The sequence below is a fragment of the Zalophus californianus genome, chromosome 10, assembly GCF_009762305.2.
Source record: "Zalophus californianus isolate mZalCal1 chromosome 10, mZalCal1.pri.v2, whole genome shotgun sequence".
Taxonomy (NCBI): Eukaryota; Metazoa; Chordata; class Mammalia; order Carnivora; family Otariidae; genus Zalophus; species Zalophus californianus.
The window spans coordinates 51,309,082-51,328,921 of record NC_045604.1 but is presented as its reverse complement, the minus strand read 5'-3'; the positions used below and the strand labels follow the sequence as shown (position 1 = coordinate 51,328,921).

Below are 19,840 nucleotides of genomic sequence, written 5' to 3'. Positions count from 1 at the left end.
TCATCTCTTCCTTGCTTAATGGCCCAGCCACGCTCATCTTCCTGAAGCTGTGGCTCTGTACCACAAATTTTTTGATGTCTAGTAGCCAAATTTTCTTATGAGAATTTTACAAAGTTCTTCAATTTTTAATGTTTCTTAAGTAGAAGCTGTGTGCCTGAGAATAAATTCAACTATGTCTAAGAAACCCCTGTAATTCCACTGAAACAAAGATTAGATTAAAACATGAGGACCCATATTCTTCTTGAGTTAGAAGTTCTTTTGGGGTAAAAACGTACATTATCATTAAGTTTTAACTATTATGTTATTTTTCCAAGGAACAGTGATATAGTTTGATGTTGCCATCTTTCAAAGACTAACTCAAACTTAAAAATGCTTTCTCCCGGGTCACCGGTGGCTCAGTCGTTAGGCGTCTGCCTTCGGCTCAGGTCATGATCCCGGGGTCCTGGGATCGAGCCCTGCATCGGGCTCCCTGCTCAGCGGGAGGCCTGCTTCTCTGTCTCCCACTCCCCCTGCTTCTGTTCCCTCTCTTGCTGTGTCTCTGTCAAATAAATAAAGAAAATCTTAAAAAAAAAAGCTTTTTCCCTATTTACAAGTAAAAACACAAATTTAAGTAAAGCACTGCCTTTTAAAAATAATTTATTTAACAACTGAGTCCCCCTGATAACTAATAAAGGTTCCTTATTGTATCCTTCTACACACATGGAAACTAACATGACCCTTACAATGTTGACAGCTTGAAATAAAACAAAAAGTCAGACCAAATTAAAAACCATAATAATCTTTTATTTAAATTCATTCAAAGAGGCATTAATTCTCTGCTTCCCAATTTGATGATTTTCTGGACATATCTGCTTAAGTTCTTTAAGTAAAGAATCTACATTTAAATATTCTTTCTGCATCTTTGCAAAAGGTCATCATTAATCTTAGAATGAAGGCTGCCTAACATTGTTCTGGTTGACAGGTCTAACTTTTGAATGATAGTGACCTTTCCTCTCAAAATTGAGTCCAAAAGTTTATCAGGTGCTTCACTCCCCCAAATTAGTAAGATATAATTGTCTTGAAGCTCTGCAAACTGAAAATGTCACCTAAGTTTGAGGCAAACTCATTCACTGGTAAAAACTGTCTGAAGTGATACAAGACTACTTTTAACCTTTATTAATCTCATATAATGTGAACATTCATACATTTTGCTACAAACATTAATGTGTTTGATAACAGAGTATTGCTCCAGACTCTGCTGGATGGTGTTATGTAATATATAGTATTACTTTTCTAAAATTCAAAAGGTTTTAAATTCCAAAATGCATTTGACCCAAAGGTTTCAGATAATGAAATGTGGACCCAATAATTTTGAGTGTAGAGGGATACAGTGGGATATTCCAATTACCCTTACCATTCATATATTTATTCATACCAAGCTTCTCCAAGTGTCTGTTTTTATAAAATATGTGTGGGGTATAATTCTGTTTATAACTTTTTCTAAAAAGTGCTCACACTTTTAAAGTAGCTCAAACAGAAAACTTCACATTATTTTTGCTTGACCTGCTACTCAAACTACTAACTTCTTCCTTTTTACAAATTGAAAATAATATAAAATTAACTAGACAGTTTAAGATATTATATGCCTTGGTAATTTGGGAAATGGGGCTTCAAATTCTTTTCCTACTAAGTCTATGGATGCTTTCCTGCTACAATTACATAATTATGGCAGAGACCACACGATCTTCAAAGCCTAAAATATCTCCTATCTGGTCTCCTTTCCAGAAAGTCTGTTAAGCCCTGCTCAAAGTCACTGCTCAGCTGAGGATGGTACTAATATCTGTGACTATCTGATAGCTATGATTTTACAAACTGAAGGTGGTTTGTCTGCATTTAGGGCTCACAGTAGGTATAGGCAACATTTCAAAGGCAAAGACAATAGCTGCCATAGACTGACATTCCCTTTCTGTTTTAATTAATTAATTAATTAATTAACATAATCTCTGCACCCAGCTAGGGCTTGAACTCACAACCCTGGTCACACGCTCTACTGACTAAGCCAGCCAGGTGCCCCATTCCTTTTCTGTTTGAATGTGGTCTCAACTGGTCAAAATGTTAGATTCTTGGCCAGATCCAGAGGGACTGAAGTATGGTATTTGCTGATGATATAAATCTGGTCAATGAATTCATAAGGTAAAGTTAACTAATTTTCCCATCTACTATAAACATACAATTCCCTGGAAGGGAATCCATATACCTTTACATTTATGTTGATATGCAGAATTACAAAGAGGTTGGGAAATACGGACCTTACAAATTATTCATAGTTCATGTGTGTTACTTCTTGAAAAGATTATCTCTTGCCATCTTTGACAAAGACTTTCCCAGCTCAACTGTGGCTCAATAAACTTTTATTATTTTTTGTTATTTATTTTTATTCAAAAGAATTTGTTTCCCTATCACAAAAATTAGGTAACCACACCACCAACAGCAGCAAAGTCCATAGAGTTACATTGATGGTGGAGAGTTCACTGGGTAGTCCCAATGTCCCAAAGGTCATGAAGGAGAAAAGAAAAGGAAAAGAAAAAATACTCAAAACAAATCCAAAACCCATGATGACTTTGGGGAGAGACATCACATGACAGTTTGTCTTCTCTCATTGTCAGCTGCAGATATATTTCAGCAGGATCAAATACAGTTTAACTTGAGTAAACCCTTCATACCAACTCCAGCACCTAATTGGGGGGAAAAAGGGAAAAAAGAATCAGTTTAATAAAATCATTTTAAAATATGGAAACAGTTTAATGAATCTTTACTGTATTGTAAATGGAGAACCAAATCAAGAAAACTTTTCCTAACTGCTAAAATGCTAAAGAATTTGAAGGGATTAGACATTGATCCTTCCTTCCTTTCAATTCAACAGTTGCAGGAACTCTTTCAGATTAGTTAGCTCCACAGTTAACTAGGGAGCCTTTAAACTACATAAAACATACAGATAAATGAACTGGGTGATAGAATGGTTTTGAAATTTATGTTGGTATCTTTCCATATTCTTAAGAAAATTTTAAGTATTGCTGCTCAGGATTTTAATCTATTTCTTTCTTCCACTGATAAAGAGTTTATAGCAATCAAAGTATACAGGAACTTAAAATCTTGCCTTTTCCTAGTGCTTCATTCATTTTCAAGTCAATCATCTGATGTCAAGGTATTGTGTTAGTTATTAGAGTTCAAGTCCTATCTTGTCATACGAGAAAGTTGTCATACTGCTAAAAGTAAAAATAAGCAGCAGCAGCAATGATCAGTTATAAAAACAGCTGAAGAAATGTCTAAGAAAGGACACAGAAGCTGAGGACAATTATAAGATACTGTCAAAAGGATTATGTTCGATGGAGACTGCAGTTCTAGGTGGAAAGAACTAAAGGAGCAACTTTCCCCTCCTGCTGTGCTAAGGCTTAACTTGTGCCTGTGCTTCCATGATGCTTTTTGTCTTTATATTTGGCAAGTAGCCGATTCAACAAAAGAGGTCAATGCTGTTGAACAAAATCTTAAGAGCTGTCACTGAGATTCTATAAGTACCTGTGTAGTTTTGAGCTTTCTGCAGATACGTTAGCAATCTCAATTGCCTCAAAGGCCAAACTTGTTGAAAAATAAGGTGCAGCTTTTTCAATACATGCCTTGCCATGAGAATAGAGAAAAACTGAGAGACTACAGAGAGCTACATAAAACAGAGACTCCAAGACCTTCTACCATCTTGCTTGAGATTCCAGAACATAACACAATCAGTTCAAAAGCCTGGCTTTCATTTAAGTTGCCCATGGCTCTCTAGTGAGGCTTTCCAAATAGAGAAACTAGCTGTATAAAAAGGAGTATACATGTAAATTAGTTTGACCAGCTAACAGTGCAGTTCTGCTTTGAGTTTGCTCAATTCATCACCATAGGACAAGGTGTTAGGCTTGGATTTGCTCCCTTGGTTGCTGGGTCATTCTCCACTCAGGATGAATGGAAGGAAGCCACAGCAAAATTAATGCTAAGTGGCAGAAGACATAGATACATATTATTTTTAAAAGATCACTTCCTGATATTTCTGTATCAGCAGAGAATATGTAGAAAGAACTGGCACCCACAGAACTAGTGCTAATCAAACTCATGTACTAAAACCCTCTTCCCAAATGGTGTTTTATTTAAAAAGTTCACTGCTTAGCTCGGGATTTACTTATCTAGTGTGTCATGCTCAAGTGCTAAATATCCGATAGTATAATCAGATAACATTATTACTTCCTTGAGCTCCTAACTACAAAGAAAAGTATGTGGAAACCTATGCATAAAAAATTTGTGACTAAGACTGTGTGCCAAGAGACATTTAAATTTCCAAATTAAACTAATGGAATGATCACATGATCAATGTTCAGTGAAACCCTAAAATACCCTTTCTTGCCTTGGCAACTGAGGAAAACCCTACTTAGCAGGGGAAGAAAAGGAAGACAAACATGAGGAAGAGAAGAGTAAAATAAGACCAGATATTTTTAAATCTGGCGAATGTCCCAGCATCCTCTGCTCTACCTTGGACTTTGTCCACTGACTACACCTGCATAACAGAAGCAGCAGTGCTTGGCCCACAGTGAATACTTAATAGTCTTCATCTATTTTTCATTCTGACCAACTATCAATCTATTCGACATTCATATAACCTCCCCTCAAAGCCATTTCATATGGACAGAGACACGACTTGGAATGATCTCTAAGGCTTAGTACAACTCTGTATTTCCATGTTTTAGTCTGTTAGAGTCTAAAAATGGATCTGAATTTAAAATGAAGATGTATACCATAGCTTACCTTAATTGTACCCTGACTGTTAGCAGCAATCAGCACATTGGACTCCTAGAAAAGAATAAGAACTTTTAAAGTATAGAGAAGGACTTCCTGGAGGGTAGTCCAAGAGAATAATTTCCTTTCACCCTTCTTTTTTCACTTCGCCCTAAAACACCAATAGAATCTAAAGTGGAGAACCAACTTTAACACGTTTTAACTATGAATTTTAAACACCAAATCCCTTATTTTGAGGGTTAAGTTTGAATAAGAAAAATAAAATTCAAAACTGAGTAGGAAAATTTCAAATGTAAAGAAAAATAAAAGAAAAATAGATTACCACTGGAAGGAAAACCAAGAGAAACAAAGACTGAAATAAAACCAAAAAATGAGAATAATTTGAGAAAAACAAAGTGCATAATCCTTTCCACAGAAAACTCTCCCTTCAGTCCTTTTCCTCTCCTGAAACAACTGATGTAAAATGCTATCAACATCTCTGGCATAATCTCTATGGATAGCTATTTGGTATCAGGAACCCCCCCCCCAAAAAAGTGACTATTCATCTGGCAGAAGAAAGGATATGTTTCCTTTTAATTATTCAATCACTCAGTATATGCATTTTTAATAACTCTGGTGATTACTTCAATAGAATTTATCTATTGAACATATCTATTATATTCTAAGCCTTAGGAAAAACCATTTCTCTGAAGAGTATGAAGGGTGGGAAAAGGAACAGACAAGACTGAGTTTACTGGAGAGAATCTCATTAAGTAAGAAGAGTTGGGGCATGCTTCCTATTGGAAACAGAGAGTCTAGTAGGGCTCTGGAGCTTGGAAGTATATAGAAAGAAGTCTTTCTGCTTCTCAGAGTAGGCTGCTAAAAGGGGATAAACAAATTCAAAACTGACATAGAGGCCACATGGCTGATAGAAAAGACCAAGTCCAAATAATATCTATGAGAAACAGATAAAGTGATAAAACCTCAAAGAAAGATAGGTTCTGCCTGAATATCCTACAGGCTTCATGACAAAGCGAGAAAGAGAAGAAAGAAATTGATTTGTATGCCGGGAAAGTTAATTTAGCCAATATGAGTTAAACTTTCGTTTCTTTGATATAAGAAATCTGTGCTCTACAAACTTATACATTTCTATTTTTTAGCTTTTCCTTTGATTCCTAGTAAAGTGACTCTTGAAAAATGCTCATCGGGTTGCTACTGGTGTAAGAGAAAATAATTTCTTCCACTATCCCTAAAATTTTGAGAATCAGAATATTCTTTGGATGTAGTCGGTGGTAAGAGCATCAATGGTCACAGCAGTATGAAGAAGTAATAAAGAGATGTTTTTTCTGGGGGTGAGCGTGGAAATCGCTGATGATGGGGTTCAGGAAACACAGCCCCAAAACATGGCACCTTGATATATTTGAATATTTTAAGCTGAAGGAGTCTGAGAAAACAGCAGAAGCAGGAAAGTCACTCTGATTTCCCACTCACTCTACCCTTTCCCCCTGAAACAGGTCATAAAACCCTCATGTGAGAGGTGCCTCCCCTATACTAAGAGTAAAGAAGCATCCTTATCTCCAAAAACAAAGGGACACCAAGAAGAATCTGAACAAACCGGACTTGCAAAGTTTTCCCCAACTTTCAACAATTACCTCATACTCCTTAATCTATCCACATTTCTACACCACTACCCACTCTTCATCACACCTAGCATAAAATACAAAGGTCTGTTTCTTTGGGTCTTCATTTCTTTATGAAGGATCCCAGGTCATGTAAAACTTCTATTAGATAAATTTGTATGGTTTTCTCCTGTCAATCTTTCCTGTCTAGTTTTTAGATCCAGCCAGGGACCCTAAGAGGGTTAAGGAAAACTCTTCCCCTACACTGATATGTTCCTGGCTGAGGTCTTCCCTTAAATCAGCACATTTATTTTTGAAAACAGTAACACAAGTAATATAGTACTCACTATAGAATTAGTTTCAGTATTTACTTTGGGGAGTTACAGGCTACTTCTGGGACCAAGTATAGAATTATTATTTCCATATGGGGGTGGGGGTGAGGTGAGGGGGCAGGAAGATTAATTTGGGATTTATTTACTCTTTTAGCTACCTGAATTAAGAAATTGGTTTCAATGAATTTGGGGTATCATTAGGCAATAAAATAATTCACTCTGAGCTGGTCAAAGGCAGAATTTCTATGCCTGCCTCAGAAAAGAAAGAAGCACTGTGTGGTATCATATGGATTTCTTTCTAGAAAGAATTTTAAATAAGCTATGTGATATCACAACTGCAACCAGTGGACCCAGAAATGATTCTTCCGTGAACACCATCCAGAAATGAAGCTACAAATAGCAATGATCAATCTAAGTTCTGCTTGAGGAAAGACTCCAGTCTCAAAGAAAGCAACTGCCACCCATCATTTGATGCTGCAGTCACCAAGAATTACTCCCTCTGCTATGGGAACAAACAATGTCTGGAGGATGAGAAATGTATAGCCTAAGGCACTCTCTCTTTCTGCCATTTTGGTTCTAGTCACCTTTAATACGAACGAAGAAGGCAGAGAAAGCTGGTGGAGAGATAAGGACTCACTCTGGGGGGGATCTACCTCTACAAGTTACAGACCTTAAGAATTCTATAATTCACACTTCTAAAATTCTTGGTGGAAGGAAAGCTTAGAAAAGCATGGAATATTATCATACAGTATGAAAAGTTGGGCTTAATACAAATAAGAGAATTTAATCTAGTTAGATTATCAAATAAGAGGCGTTTGAAGTCTATACAATTACTTAGCTAAACCAAAGAAGGAAGATATCTGATAACTCTCCGAAATGAATAATGTTGTTCCTAATCTCAGGACTATCATGGCATTAATAGATGGTACCATATTACATGCTACCAGAGGGTTAACTCTAATCTTTTCCTATGGAAATAAACATCTCATTTACAAATAAGCCAACATAGCTGCCCAGCTGGAATTGCTTTGCGGGACTAATATATAGGTGACAGGGTATTCTAAGACTGCTTAGAAATACTCAAAACTATTCAAATTAACAATGAAAGAAAAATAATAGCTTTACATCTCAGTATGCCCCTCCCTCTAAAGACCATGAACTTTTATTTTTTATAAAGATTTATTTTAGAGAGACAGAGAGAGTGAGTGTATGCCAGAGCAGGGCTGGGGGTGGGAGGTGGGGAGAGGGGTGGAGGGAGAGGGAGAGAGAATCCTCAACCAGACTCCCTGCTGAGCAAGGAGCCCAACACAGGGCCTGATCCTAGGACCCTGAGATCATAACCTGAGCTGAAATCAAAAGAGTCAGCTGCTTAACTGATTGAGCCACCCAAGTGCCCCAAGACCATGAATTTTTAAAGTGATTTAGGATTAAACTTTTAGCCAAATATTAGCATAACATAAATTAAATTTTGCATGGAACAGAAAAATAAAACTAGAAATTTTACTTCAGCATAGAGGTGTGGAAGTGATAAGCACAAGATTATTACTATAGTTTTTGAGTGATTCTTGTTTGCATTTTGAATAACTGGTAATCCTTAGCTGTAGCCAAAGTCTGCCACAGCCCTAATGTACATAAGTTTACTTGCTAAATAAAATTAAAGTGCCAGTCAGTGTCTCATTATTTTTTTCTTTCTTAAAAACTGGTGGTTTAGACAAACAAAAAAATTGGCAGTTTTGGGGCGCCTGGGTGGCTCAGTCATTAAGCGTCTGCCTTTGGCTCGGGTCATGATCCCAGGGTCCTGGGATTGAGCCCAGCGTCGGGCACCCTGCTCAGCAGGTAGCCTGCTTCTCCCTCTCCCACTCCCCCTGCTTGTGTTCCCTCTCTCACTGTGTATCTCTCTGCCAAATAAATAAATAAAATCTTTAAAAAAAAAATTGGCAGTTTTGCTACAAAACTCTCTTCAGGGTTAAACTAATAATGTACCTACTATTTTCTTCTTAATACAGAGAGATTAAAAAAGATAATGGAAAAAATAGCAGTAAGTCTTTTATAAAAATAGAAGACATATACACAAACATACACCAACTTGCTTAAAGTCAGTGATACTATACTAACATATTAACTTACACTGAAACAAAACTAGCATCTACTGGAACAGTTTTCTCTTAGCTAGCTTGCCTATTAAAGTGCCATTATAATCAATATATTAGAATCCTGGGCAAGCTCACTTAGTTTGCAATTGGAGGATCTATTCTTAGAGATTGACATAAATGATTTTGAATGTGAAATAATTTTACTATAGAAATGAGTATGTTAAATAACTTCCATTTCTGCTTGTGGACAGAGTAAATGGAATGGATTTACTGTCCTACTATAAGCAACTAGAAAACTGAACTATGTAAGACAACACCGGATAACAGGCCGTATAGGACTATGATCCTTATAAGAAGGAGAATCCTGTAATTGCCCTGGCTTTCTGCTTGGAGGCAACTTCTGAACCACAAAGCAAGAAGGGGAATCCAAACAGAGGAATCTATAAGCATACCATAGCAGACTCACTAAGTCGAGGAAACAGATACAAGTTCAGAGTATCTGTAGGGCAGCTGAAGTTTGTAGGGCCAAGTACCACAGGAGAAAGTTATATTAAAGTAGAGCTCCAGGGCGGTGCCTGGATGGCTCAGTCATTAGGCGTGTGACTTTGGCGCAGGTCATGATCCCGGGGTTCTGGGATCGAGCTCCATTGGGCTCCCTGCTCCGCGGGAAGCCTGCTTCTCTCTCCTCCACTCCCCCTGCTTGTGTTCCCTCTCTGTGTCTCTCTCTGTCAAATAAATGAAATCTAAAAAAATAATAAATAAATAAAGTAGAGCTCCAGGAATCTGCATGGGGGTCTTTTCTCCTTGACTGTATGTTGTTATAATAAACTACACATGAATAGGATTAAACTACACAAGACCAGGAAAATAACAATGAACAGGGAAAGGACAACTACTGACAATGTATAACATTATCAAATGCCAGACTTCATACAGAGTTAGGAGATGTTTGAGCTTTGAGCAGCCACAGTGAAGAAACCTCACTGAACATTTAGCGCATTTAGCAGGTAGTAGTACCTTGTTGGTAAGGCTAAATTAGCATTAAAGTACATGTTTCTCTAGACCAGGGATCAGCAAACTATCGCTTACAGGCCAAATCTAGCCTAATGCCTATATTTTGTATTTCAGTCTTAACTGAACATAGCTGTGATAATTTGATTATATACTGTTTACGGCTGCTCCAGCACTAGAGTATCAGAATGGAGGAACTGCAACAGACACCGTATGGCCTGAAAAGCCTAAAATATTTGCAATGTGGTTAAGAAAAAGTTCGCTGACTGCTACTCTAGAATCACCCTAATAAAATTTAAAAACAAGTGTCAATAAAATCAACTTTATCTCCAAAAACAACTTTCTATCTCCAAAAACAAACTTTGGGGTGCCTGGGTGGCTCAGTGAGTTAAGCGTCTGCCTTCGGCTAGGGTCATGATCTCAGGGTCCTGGGATTGAGCCCCCCTAGGGCTCCCTGCTCAGTGAGGAGCCTGCTTCTCCTCCCTCTGCCCCTCCCCCCCACTTGTGTGCTCTCTCTCTAATCAATAAAAATCTTAAAAAAAAATCCCAAACATTAATACTCTTTTCTTTTTATATCTGATTAAAAATAATTTTTTAAAGTAATCTCTATACCCAATGTGGGGCTTGAACTAACGACCCTGAGATCAAGAGTCACATGCTCTACTGACTGAGCCAGCCAGACACCCTCAAACTCTAATACTCTTAAAAACATTCAACAAAATCCAGACACTCAACAATGAAGCATTTACAATGTACAGCATTCAAGAGGCAAAAAGAATGACCCAGGGAGAAAAAGAAAATCAATGAATAGAAACAGATCCAGAAATGATAAAGATAATGGAAGCAGCAAAATGAGGATTTATAAAACAGACAGAACTATACTCAAGTATTAAAAGGAAACAATGAACTTAGTAAGAGAAATGGAACACAAAATTACAAAGACCAGATGGAATTTCTCCACCTGAAAAGTACAGTTATCTCAAATGAAAAATTCACTGAATGGACCTAACAATGGATGAAACAGTAGAGACTAAAGCATCAATAAATCTGACATGGGAAAAAGAAAATCCAAATGGAAGCAGAAGAGAAAAAGACTGGGAAGGTTAATAATAAAAAAGATTAGCATTTGTGTGACCATAGGACAATATGCAATCTAGTAAATGTGTAATTGGAATCTCAAATACAGGAGAAAGGGCAGAAAAAAATATGAAGATAGAAAGTTAAAAATTTTCCAAATCTGAAAACCATAAAATCCCCACATATACCACCACAACAACGCACATCATAAGCTACTAAAAATGTGTAAGAAAGAGAAAATCTTGAAAAACTGACAGAGGAGAAACAGACATTACACACAGGAACAACATCACCAATTTCTCATCAGAAGCAATGTAAGCCAATAAAACAGTATCTTTAAGGTAATGAAAGAAGAAAACTGTCAACCTAGAAATATTATTCAAAAGTAAAAGATTATTTTCAAAAAAACTGAGATAGCAGATCTGCACTGTAAGAAATTGTTAAAGAACTTTCTTATACCACATGAAAACTCAGATCTGAAAAAAAAGATCAAGAGTGCTGTAAATGATCAATATGTGGGTAAATATAAAAGATATCTGCTCTCTTGTTTTTTAATTTTCTTAACAGATAATTGTCTGTTTGAAGCAAAAATAATTAACAATGCATTATGGTTATCATAAACAGAAGTAACATATATGACAGCAAAAGTACACAGGATAAAATAGGGAAACAGAAGTATATTGTTGTAAGGTTCTTCCATAATGCATAAAGAGGTACAATCTGAAGACAGACCATGGTAAGTTAAATATGAATATTAAAAACCTTAGAAAAACCAGTAGAAAAGTAAAGAATTAGTATAGCTAATAAGCTAGTAAAGGAGATAAGATGAATTATAAAAATAATAAAAAAAGAAAGGAAATGAGCAACATGGGGACATAGAACACATAGAATAAACAGAAAACAAATAGCAAGATGGTAGACAAATATCCAACCTTACTGATAAGAAAATGTAAATGGTCTAAATACTACAATGAAAAGGCAGAGATCGTAAGACTTGATAAAACAGCAAGACCAACTCTATGCTGTCCATAAAACACACTTTAAATCTTTTTATTTTAAAAAACAAAGATACAAAGTAAAAGGAGAGGAAAATGTACCATGCAAATATTAATAAGAAAGCTGGAATGGCTCAGGGCATCTGGGTGATGTAGTCAATTAAGCATCCAACTCTTGGCTTCTTCTCAGGTCGTGATCTCAGTGTTTTTGTGCTGGGCTCAGTCCACAGTCTGCTTAAAAAAGACTCTCTCTCCCTCTGCATCTGTCCCTCCCCACCTCCTTCGCTCATGCCCACACATACATTCTCTCTCTCTTCAAATATATAAATCTTAAAAAAAAAAAAAAGAATGAAAGCTGAGATGACTCTAAATATCAGAAAAAGACCTCATGACAAGGAATATGAGTAGGAATAAAAAGGGATATTTTATAATTAAATAAAGGTCAATTAATTTTTAAAAATCCTAAACTGAGCTTCAAAATACACAAAGCAAAATCGATGGAGCTGAATGGAATAGATAAGTCCACATTTGTGTTTGGACACTTCGATACACTTTTTTTTTTTAAGATTTTATTTATTTCTTTGATAGAGAAAGACACAGTGAGAGAGGGAACACAACCAGAGGGAGTGGGAGAGGGAGAATCAGGCCTCCTGCTGAGCAGAGAGCCCGATGCGGGGCCCGATCCCAGGACCCTGGGACCACGACCTGAGCCGAAGGCAGACGCTTAATGACTGAGCCACCCTTCTGTCAACAATTCAAAGAATAAGCAGACAGAAAATCAAAGATATAGAAGACTTGAATAATATTACCAAAAACAAATTGAGCAAATTAATACTTAGATAAACCTCACTTAAATGGCAAAAAATACACATTCTTTTCAAGTGCATGTGAACTATTCACCAGGACACACAATGTGCCATACCACTAAACAAATCTCAGTAAACTTAAAAGACTGAAATTATGCAAGTATGTTCTCTGATCAAACAGAACCAAAGTCGAAAACGGTAACAAAAAGACACCTGAATTTCTTTCATGAGTATTTTGTAGTTTTCTGAGTATAGATTTTTTGCCTCTTCAGCTAGATTTATTCCTAGGTATCTTATGGTTTTGGGTGCAATTGTAATTACGGGACTTTGCACAAGTTCCCAGAGCTAACTCAGTGTTTAGAAGCTGACTCTTAATCTCAGGAAACAAACTGAGGGTTGCTGGAATGGAGGGGGGTGGAGGGGGATGGGGTGGCTGGGTGATGGACATTGGGGAGGGTATGTGCTATGGTGAGCGCTGTGAATTAAGACTGATGAATCACAGACCTATACCCCTGATAATACATTATATGTTAATTAAAAAAAAAAACTTGGGTTTTACAGAAGCTTCTGATAAAAGCTTTCCCTAATCTCCATGGTGATAAGGTAACTCTCTCCAAATTGCCTCCACAGAAAGAATAAATGTCTATCATCATAGCACTTTCATATCATGATAGTGGCTTCTATATAAAGTTTATTAATTCCATGCCATTTTATTCATCTATCATTATCCTTCCTTTTATCATTAGAGTACATATTATATCCCAGGTATTCTGCTATGTATTGGAGTTCTGAAGATGAGTAAGATATGATGTCTGATCTTGAGATTATATAGTAGGAGGGAAAATGGACTTTGAAATGAAAACTACTATATTATTATAAGAAATATAGAGTTCATAGGGGCAACTGAGGAAGCAAGAAGGAAGTGATTCTCTATCTGGGAGAGAGAAGAAAGGCTTCATACATAAGACCACAAATGAAACATGAAAAAGTAACAGTTGAAATTTCTCAAGAGAAAAGATAGAGGATTTTTTTTTTAAGATTTTATTTATTTGTGAGACAGCGAGAGCGAGAGAGCACAAGCGGGGTGAAGGGCAGAGGGAGAAGCAGACTGTCTGCTGAGCAGGGAGCTTGACGCAGGGCTCAATCCCGGGACTCCCAGATCCTGACCCGAGCCTAAGGCAAATGCTTAACCGACTGAGCCACCCAGGTGCCCCAAGATAGAGGATATTTTAGACAAAGGGACATGGTTATGCTAATGCCATGAGTTTGGGGGAAAAATGGTGTTTTGGGGTGATGACAAATTATGAGTCAGTTTGTATATTAGTTGATTAGATGAGAGGAACAGGTTGGGGTAAACATGTAAACTATTCTCTCATACCAGAGTTAGGATTTTATTTATGGATAACAAGGAGCCAATGGCAAGGAAAAGACAGAATTACTTTTTTTCTAATAGTGTTCTAATCCCTCAGTGATGTCTCACTCCCCTCCCACAACCCCCAAGGCACCTAGAGTCACTGTCTTTAATCATATCACTTAATAAAACTCTTAAATCTACCCCTATTAAGTTAAGCAAGTGAAATTCTTACAAAAAGCCAAAAATAAAAAAAAAAGGTTGTATGCCAGGAGACAAGTAGGAGACAATACCTGTATCCTCAAACATCCTTCAAAAGCTGGGTTTTTTTTTTTATTTAAGATTTTATTTATTTATTTGACAGAGAGAGCACAAGCAGAGGGAGAGAGAGGGAGAAGCAGGCTCCCTGCTGAACAAGGAGCCTGATGTGGGACTCGATCCCAGGACTCTGGGATCATGACCCGGGCCGAAGGCAGCCGCTTAACTGACTGAGCCACGTAGGCGTCCCAAAAGCTGGGTTTTTTTAAGAAGGCTCCAAGCCCAGTGTGGGGCTTGAACCCACAACCCCTAAAACAAGAACTGCATGCTCTATAAGCCAGGCAAGCACCCCTAAAATTGTTTTTCTTAAGCAAATATACTGAAACACTTTTATTATGATGATGATGATGATGATTTTTTTTTTTTTTTTTTTTTGAGAGAGCGCGTGTGAGCGGTAGTGGGGTGGAGGGCAGAGGGAGATGGAGAATCTCAAGCAGACTCCCTGATGAGCACAGAGCCCAACATGGGGCTGGATTTCATGACCCTGGGATCATGACCTGGCCTAAACCAAGAATCAGACGCTTAACCGACCGCACCACCCAGGCACCCCAATATACTTGAAACACTTTTTTTTTTTTTAAGATTTTATTTATTTGACAGAGAGAGACTCAGAGAGAGAGGGAACACAAGCAGGGGGACTGGGAGAGGGAGAAGCAGGCTTCCCGCTGAGCAGGGAGCCTGATGTGGGGCTCGATCCCAGGACCCTGGGACCATGACCTGAGCCGAAGGCAGACCCTTAACGACTGAACCACCCAGGTGCCCCTACTGAAACACTTTTAAATAAACATGTTTGTAATATGTGAGGCTAACTTTTAACATTTTTAAAAGGAAACTAAATACAGAAAAAGAGTAGTGGTTATTTAATAATCTACCTAACGAGACTACTTCTAATCTCTCAGTTTAATGGATTCTACACACTGCTATGAAAATATTCTGTGATAATTCATCTCCCTGGACAGTGGACTTTAGGAACTTACTAATGCGTACATAAGAAAGAAACACACATCTTTTTTCAGTATGGCATTCAAGACTCTGTCATCTGGAACCTCTCTCATTTCCCAACAGAGTTTCTACCCCACATTCTTATTTAGACTACTCTATTAGAAGTTTCTTAAACATCTACTGTACTTTCTCTCATCTATACCTTTGTTCACACTGTTCTCCAGCCTGAAGGCAGTGTAGCTAAGAGTGTGGGTTTTCGAACCAGGTAGAGCTGGATTCAAATTCTAACTCTACTACTCCTTATTTAGTTGTGTTATCTTGAGTAAATCAGTTAACTTCTCTGAGCCTTAATTTCACCTGTAAACAGAGGTCAAAAGTATATACCTTAAAAGATTTATGGTGATGACTTTGAATTAAGACAGCACTTAGTATATAATGCCTGGTTACTACTAAAAAGATGCTGGTTTATGGTCTTCTGTCCAGGCATGTCCTCTACCTCTGTCTTAAGCCTTCTAAAACCCTGTATGTCGTTATGAAGCCCAGCACAAGAGCCAGTACCTTCATAAAGTCTTCCATAATTCTCCCAATTAGAAGTAATCTCTCCCCATCTAGGGTCAATACTTTCAGGGGTAATTCTCTTATAAGGATTTCTTTCATTCAGGCTTATACCATAGTTGTTTACAAATATTTATATTGGGTTGTAAACCATCTAAATATATCTTATATATTTAGGAATGTATTTTATGGGGCACCTGGGTGGCTCAGTTGGCTAAGTATCTGCCTTTGGCTCAGGTCATGATCTCAGAGTCCTGGGATCAAGTCCCACATTGGGCTCCCTGCTCCGTGAGGAGTCTGCTTCTCCTTCTACCTCTCCCTCTGCTCCTCCCCCTGCTTGTGCTCTCTGTCAAATAAAATCTTTTAAAAAAAGGGATTTATTTTATATAATGCAAAATTAATATCTAAAGAATTAAAAACAAGTGCAAGTTGTCCAGTTATATGGATTAGTGTAGAAAGTGTTGAAGATGATGACAGCAACAGTTATTATTTATTGTTGGTCATTAACCTTGAGTTACTCACCTATCTCGATACTTTCCATATATTTTCTAATTTTGTTCCAGAATATTATGTGGAAGATACTATCATTCTGATTTCATAGAAGAGAAAACAAAGGCTTACACAAAGGTTATTAACTTGCCCAAAGCCTCAGATCTAGTATTGAGTGGCAAGAGGAATACAAATCTGACAACCTGACTCTAGTACTCTTAATCATAACACTACCCTAAGACAGAAGTTATAAATGACACATGTCTCCCATGCCCCTTACATGTTTAAAAGCACAACCTTGCCAAATAAGGATCTCAAAAAATTCTGAAACATTTTCACCCTCAAAGCAACTTCATGGTCAGTGTTATAAAACTAAGGAAGGCAAGTACTTTGAAGATTTTATTGGGAGAAAAACAAAGCTAAGGCATATGACCTTTAAGACTGAGTCTTCAAGTGCTAGAACACTATTAGTGACATGGCAAATGGAACGTATACTGAAATACTATTCACATTTGTCTTCTAAACACAACAGATGCAGCTGAGATAGCGAGTAAAAATTAGTGTAAGAGTTCTGTCTTCAATCTACAATCACTGAATTTTCTTAAGGTGTCCACTAAGTTAAAACTGTATATCCATTTAAATCCTTCATATGATGAAACTGATAAATCACTATGTACAACAATATCTGCAAATACAACCCCTAGAGGACACAGAACATGGAGGAAAATGGCTGAATTTAATACCTTCCTTAAATAAACATAAAGAAGTATGTAAAAATTTGAGGTTAACTATGTTTCAAGCAAGAACAACTCACAATCTACATTATATCTGTTAATTCCTTAATATTCTCTCCATGGAGCTTTTTGTCTCTTTTTTTATGAACAGGTATCTTTCTTCTCATTGCCAGAAAAGAGTGCTAATTTGGAGTGATGACTGCAGCGTCACTTCAAATAAAAGACCATACATACTTTAGGCTCTTTTCATACCAAAATTATAAACATAAAATAGGGATTTCTGCCTCATTTTTTTCACTTTGGGGTGGGATGGAAGGGTAGTGATATTTATATTCAAAATAATCTGGAAAATTAGAATGGCTTCTCCTTTCATATATGGGTTCATGGATTCTGTATACAGTCAAATCTGCTTTTGACTCAGGATCCTGTAGCCACAGAACACTTTAAACTGAATTTGCCCTTTCAGTTTTTCTGTTCATGCATGACCTAGAGTTGCTTTTTGAACACTCTCTTCCTATCCCTTGAGTTGAGATGCAAATACAATATGCAGAGATCTATAACAGTTTTTCTTCTATCAATGCTCTGTTAAAAGTGATTATTCAGTCATCCAGTTTCTTCATTCTTTTTATTTTCTTGAAATCATCCCAAAACCTTTACAAACTTCCCCATGGTACCCTCTAATTTAAATACAAAAAAGAGAACAGACTCAAAGTCCTAACATTTTATTGCTTCATCTTATTGTGCCGTAGTGGCTTTCCTGACATGCAGAATCATTCTTTTAATTAAAACGACTTTAGAGTAGATCTTCTCTTTTATCAAGTTCATTATTGTTTTTAGATCTCAGAGTTACAAGTCCTTCAGTTTTGTCTGGATATGAGTCATCAGGAGAGCCCCTCACCTTGACCAGAGTGTGTCCATTAACTGTAACACAGCCAGAAGTCTAGGCTGTACACGGGTAGCATGTGGAGCCCACACAAAGATACTCAAACATGCGTTTTGAAATGATCTTCAAAGATTTTTAAGTAAACACCAGGTAAGCCTGACAGTTTCTTTTTGTCCCTGACCTTTCTTTTAGCATGTGGTTTTTCTGAATTGACTTCATAAAAATATATGTAAATATGTCTAAGAAAAAATGAGCACAAAACTACAATCTATCAATAACAGGTCCTGCTCTTTAAACTGAAATGTTACAGTCCCCCCCACCCCGCCTTCTCTATTACAGAGGATCTAAGGCTGAATTATTGGTTTGAATTGAGTTTGTAAGACAGAAAATAAATGAAGTTTGTGATCTTAGAATCAAAAATTCCCATTTTACTACTGTCTCATTTTACTATCTTACAGAGATAGTAAAACAAAAAACAAAAAACAAAAAACCTTCTATCATTACCACATAACCAATCGTTGAGCTCTACAGGCCAGTTACTGTGCTAAGGACTTTATATGAATTACTTCACTTAGTCTCCACTTAGCAGTCTTACTGAGGAAAATACTATTTTCATCCTCAATTTACAAAAAAGAAACATGGTCTTAAAGAGACTAATAACTTGTCCAAAGCCATACACACAGCTATGGAATAGCAAAACTATGAATCAACATATGAAGACTGATACAATATACCAATTGCTGGCTTGCAGCATACTGATTTAATAAGCTTATTACACGCATGGCCCCAACCCAAATTTACACAAGCAGAACGCAAGGATAAAGGAGTCTCAGGTGAACATTTGATATCTATGAGAGAGCCTCAGCTCTCACATATTATATATGGATGTTACATTTCAAATTTCATATACCTAGAGTCCTTTCTATGTATAGGATTTGGTCTTTTATGGATCTCCCTAGAAGTATGATTCTAAGTGATATCACTGGAGAAAAGGGCTTGGCCACAGAACTAAGATGGAAGAGAGTGTTCTATAGTCAGGATATAAGGCTGTGCCAGTACTCTACTTTTCCCTGCCAATCCCGATTCAAGATCTGGGAGATCTGGAGTTTCTTTATCACAGGGAAATATTTTCAAGATCATCCAGTTAAATCCAAACCCTCTCTTTCCTCCCCACTGGTATCCTTGCTTAAGATAACAATGGGCACGTATCTGAGCATAAACTATAACGATTATTATGAGTAGAATGATAGTCATAATCTACAATAAAATGGGTAATTATTAATAAATTATATTATCTTCATTACATCATACTTCCATTTTTTTAAATTTTTTCAAATGCCTGTTCTTATAACTTATAATGCATTTTTTTATTGGTTCAAATGCCTGTTCTTATAACTAACTTATCTAATAAGAGGAAATGAATTAACTTTGCTAATCAAAAGGACTTCTAGATTTGGTGGCTTATCATATTTCATATTCAAAATTTTTAAGCCAAGCTTTTTCTGAATAGTGGAAACATCCCATATTGAAGATATTTTTATAATCACTCTAAGACAAAGTGAACCAGATTTTTTTAATGGCAAAGTGATGATGCTCTAGGTGCTGGATATTTCCTATACCTATGACTAGATTTAAGAAAGGATAGTACTAATCAGACAGAAGACATAAATGCATATGAAATTCAAATTTTATCTAAAGGTAAAAGGTAAAAGAGGCTAATGTGATCATGAGTATAAACACAAAATGCCAGCCCACTAAATTTTACCACTGGATCTGTCTTTACATGAAAATTCACATTCATTAAAAATGATTTGGTTATAAACTGCTCCTCTCTTTGGGAAAATGACCATATA

At 36.9% G+C, this 19,840-nt stretch overlaps 1 protein-coding gene across 4 annotated transcripts in view; it reads right to left on the bottom strand.

Moving 5' to 3' along the window:
• Nucleotides 1–753: 753 nt before the first annotated feature.
• Nucleotides 754–19,840, bottom strand: part of COP1 (COP1 E3 ubiquitin ligase) — a 246,479-nt gene continuing 227,392 nt past the window's right edge. For all 4 annotated transcript variants that reach the window (XM_027611143.2, XM_027611142.2, XM_027611140.2 and 1 more), the window contains 2 exons: nucleotides 4,813–4,857; nucleotides 754–2,714 (listed from right to left, as the gene is read on the bottom strand). In XM_027611143.2, coding sequence (XP_027466944.2) covers nucleotides 2,697–2,714; nucleotides 4,813–4,857 — 63 coding nt within the window. In that variant the 3' untranslated portion in view covers nucleotides 754–2,696. The remainder of the gene's footprint in view (nucleotides 2,715–4,812; nucleotides 4,858–19,840) is intronic.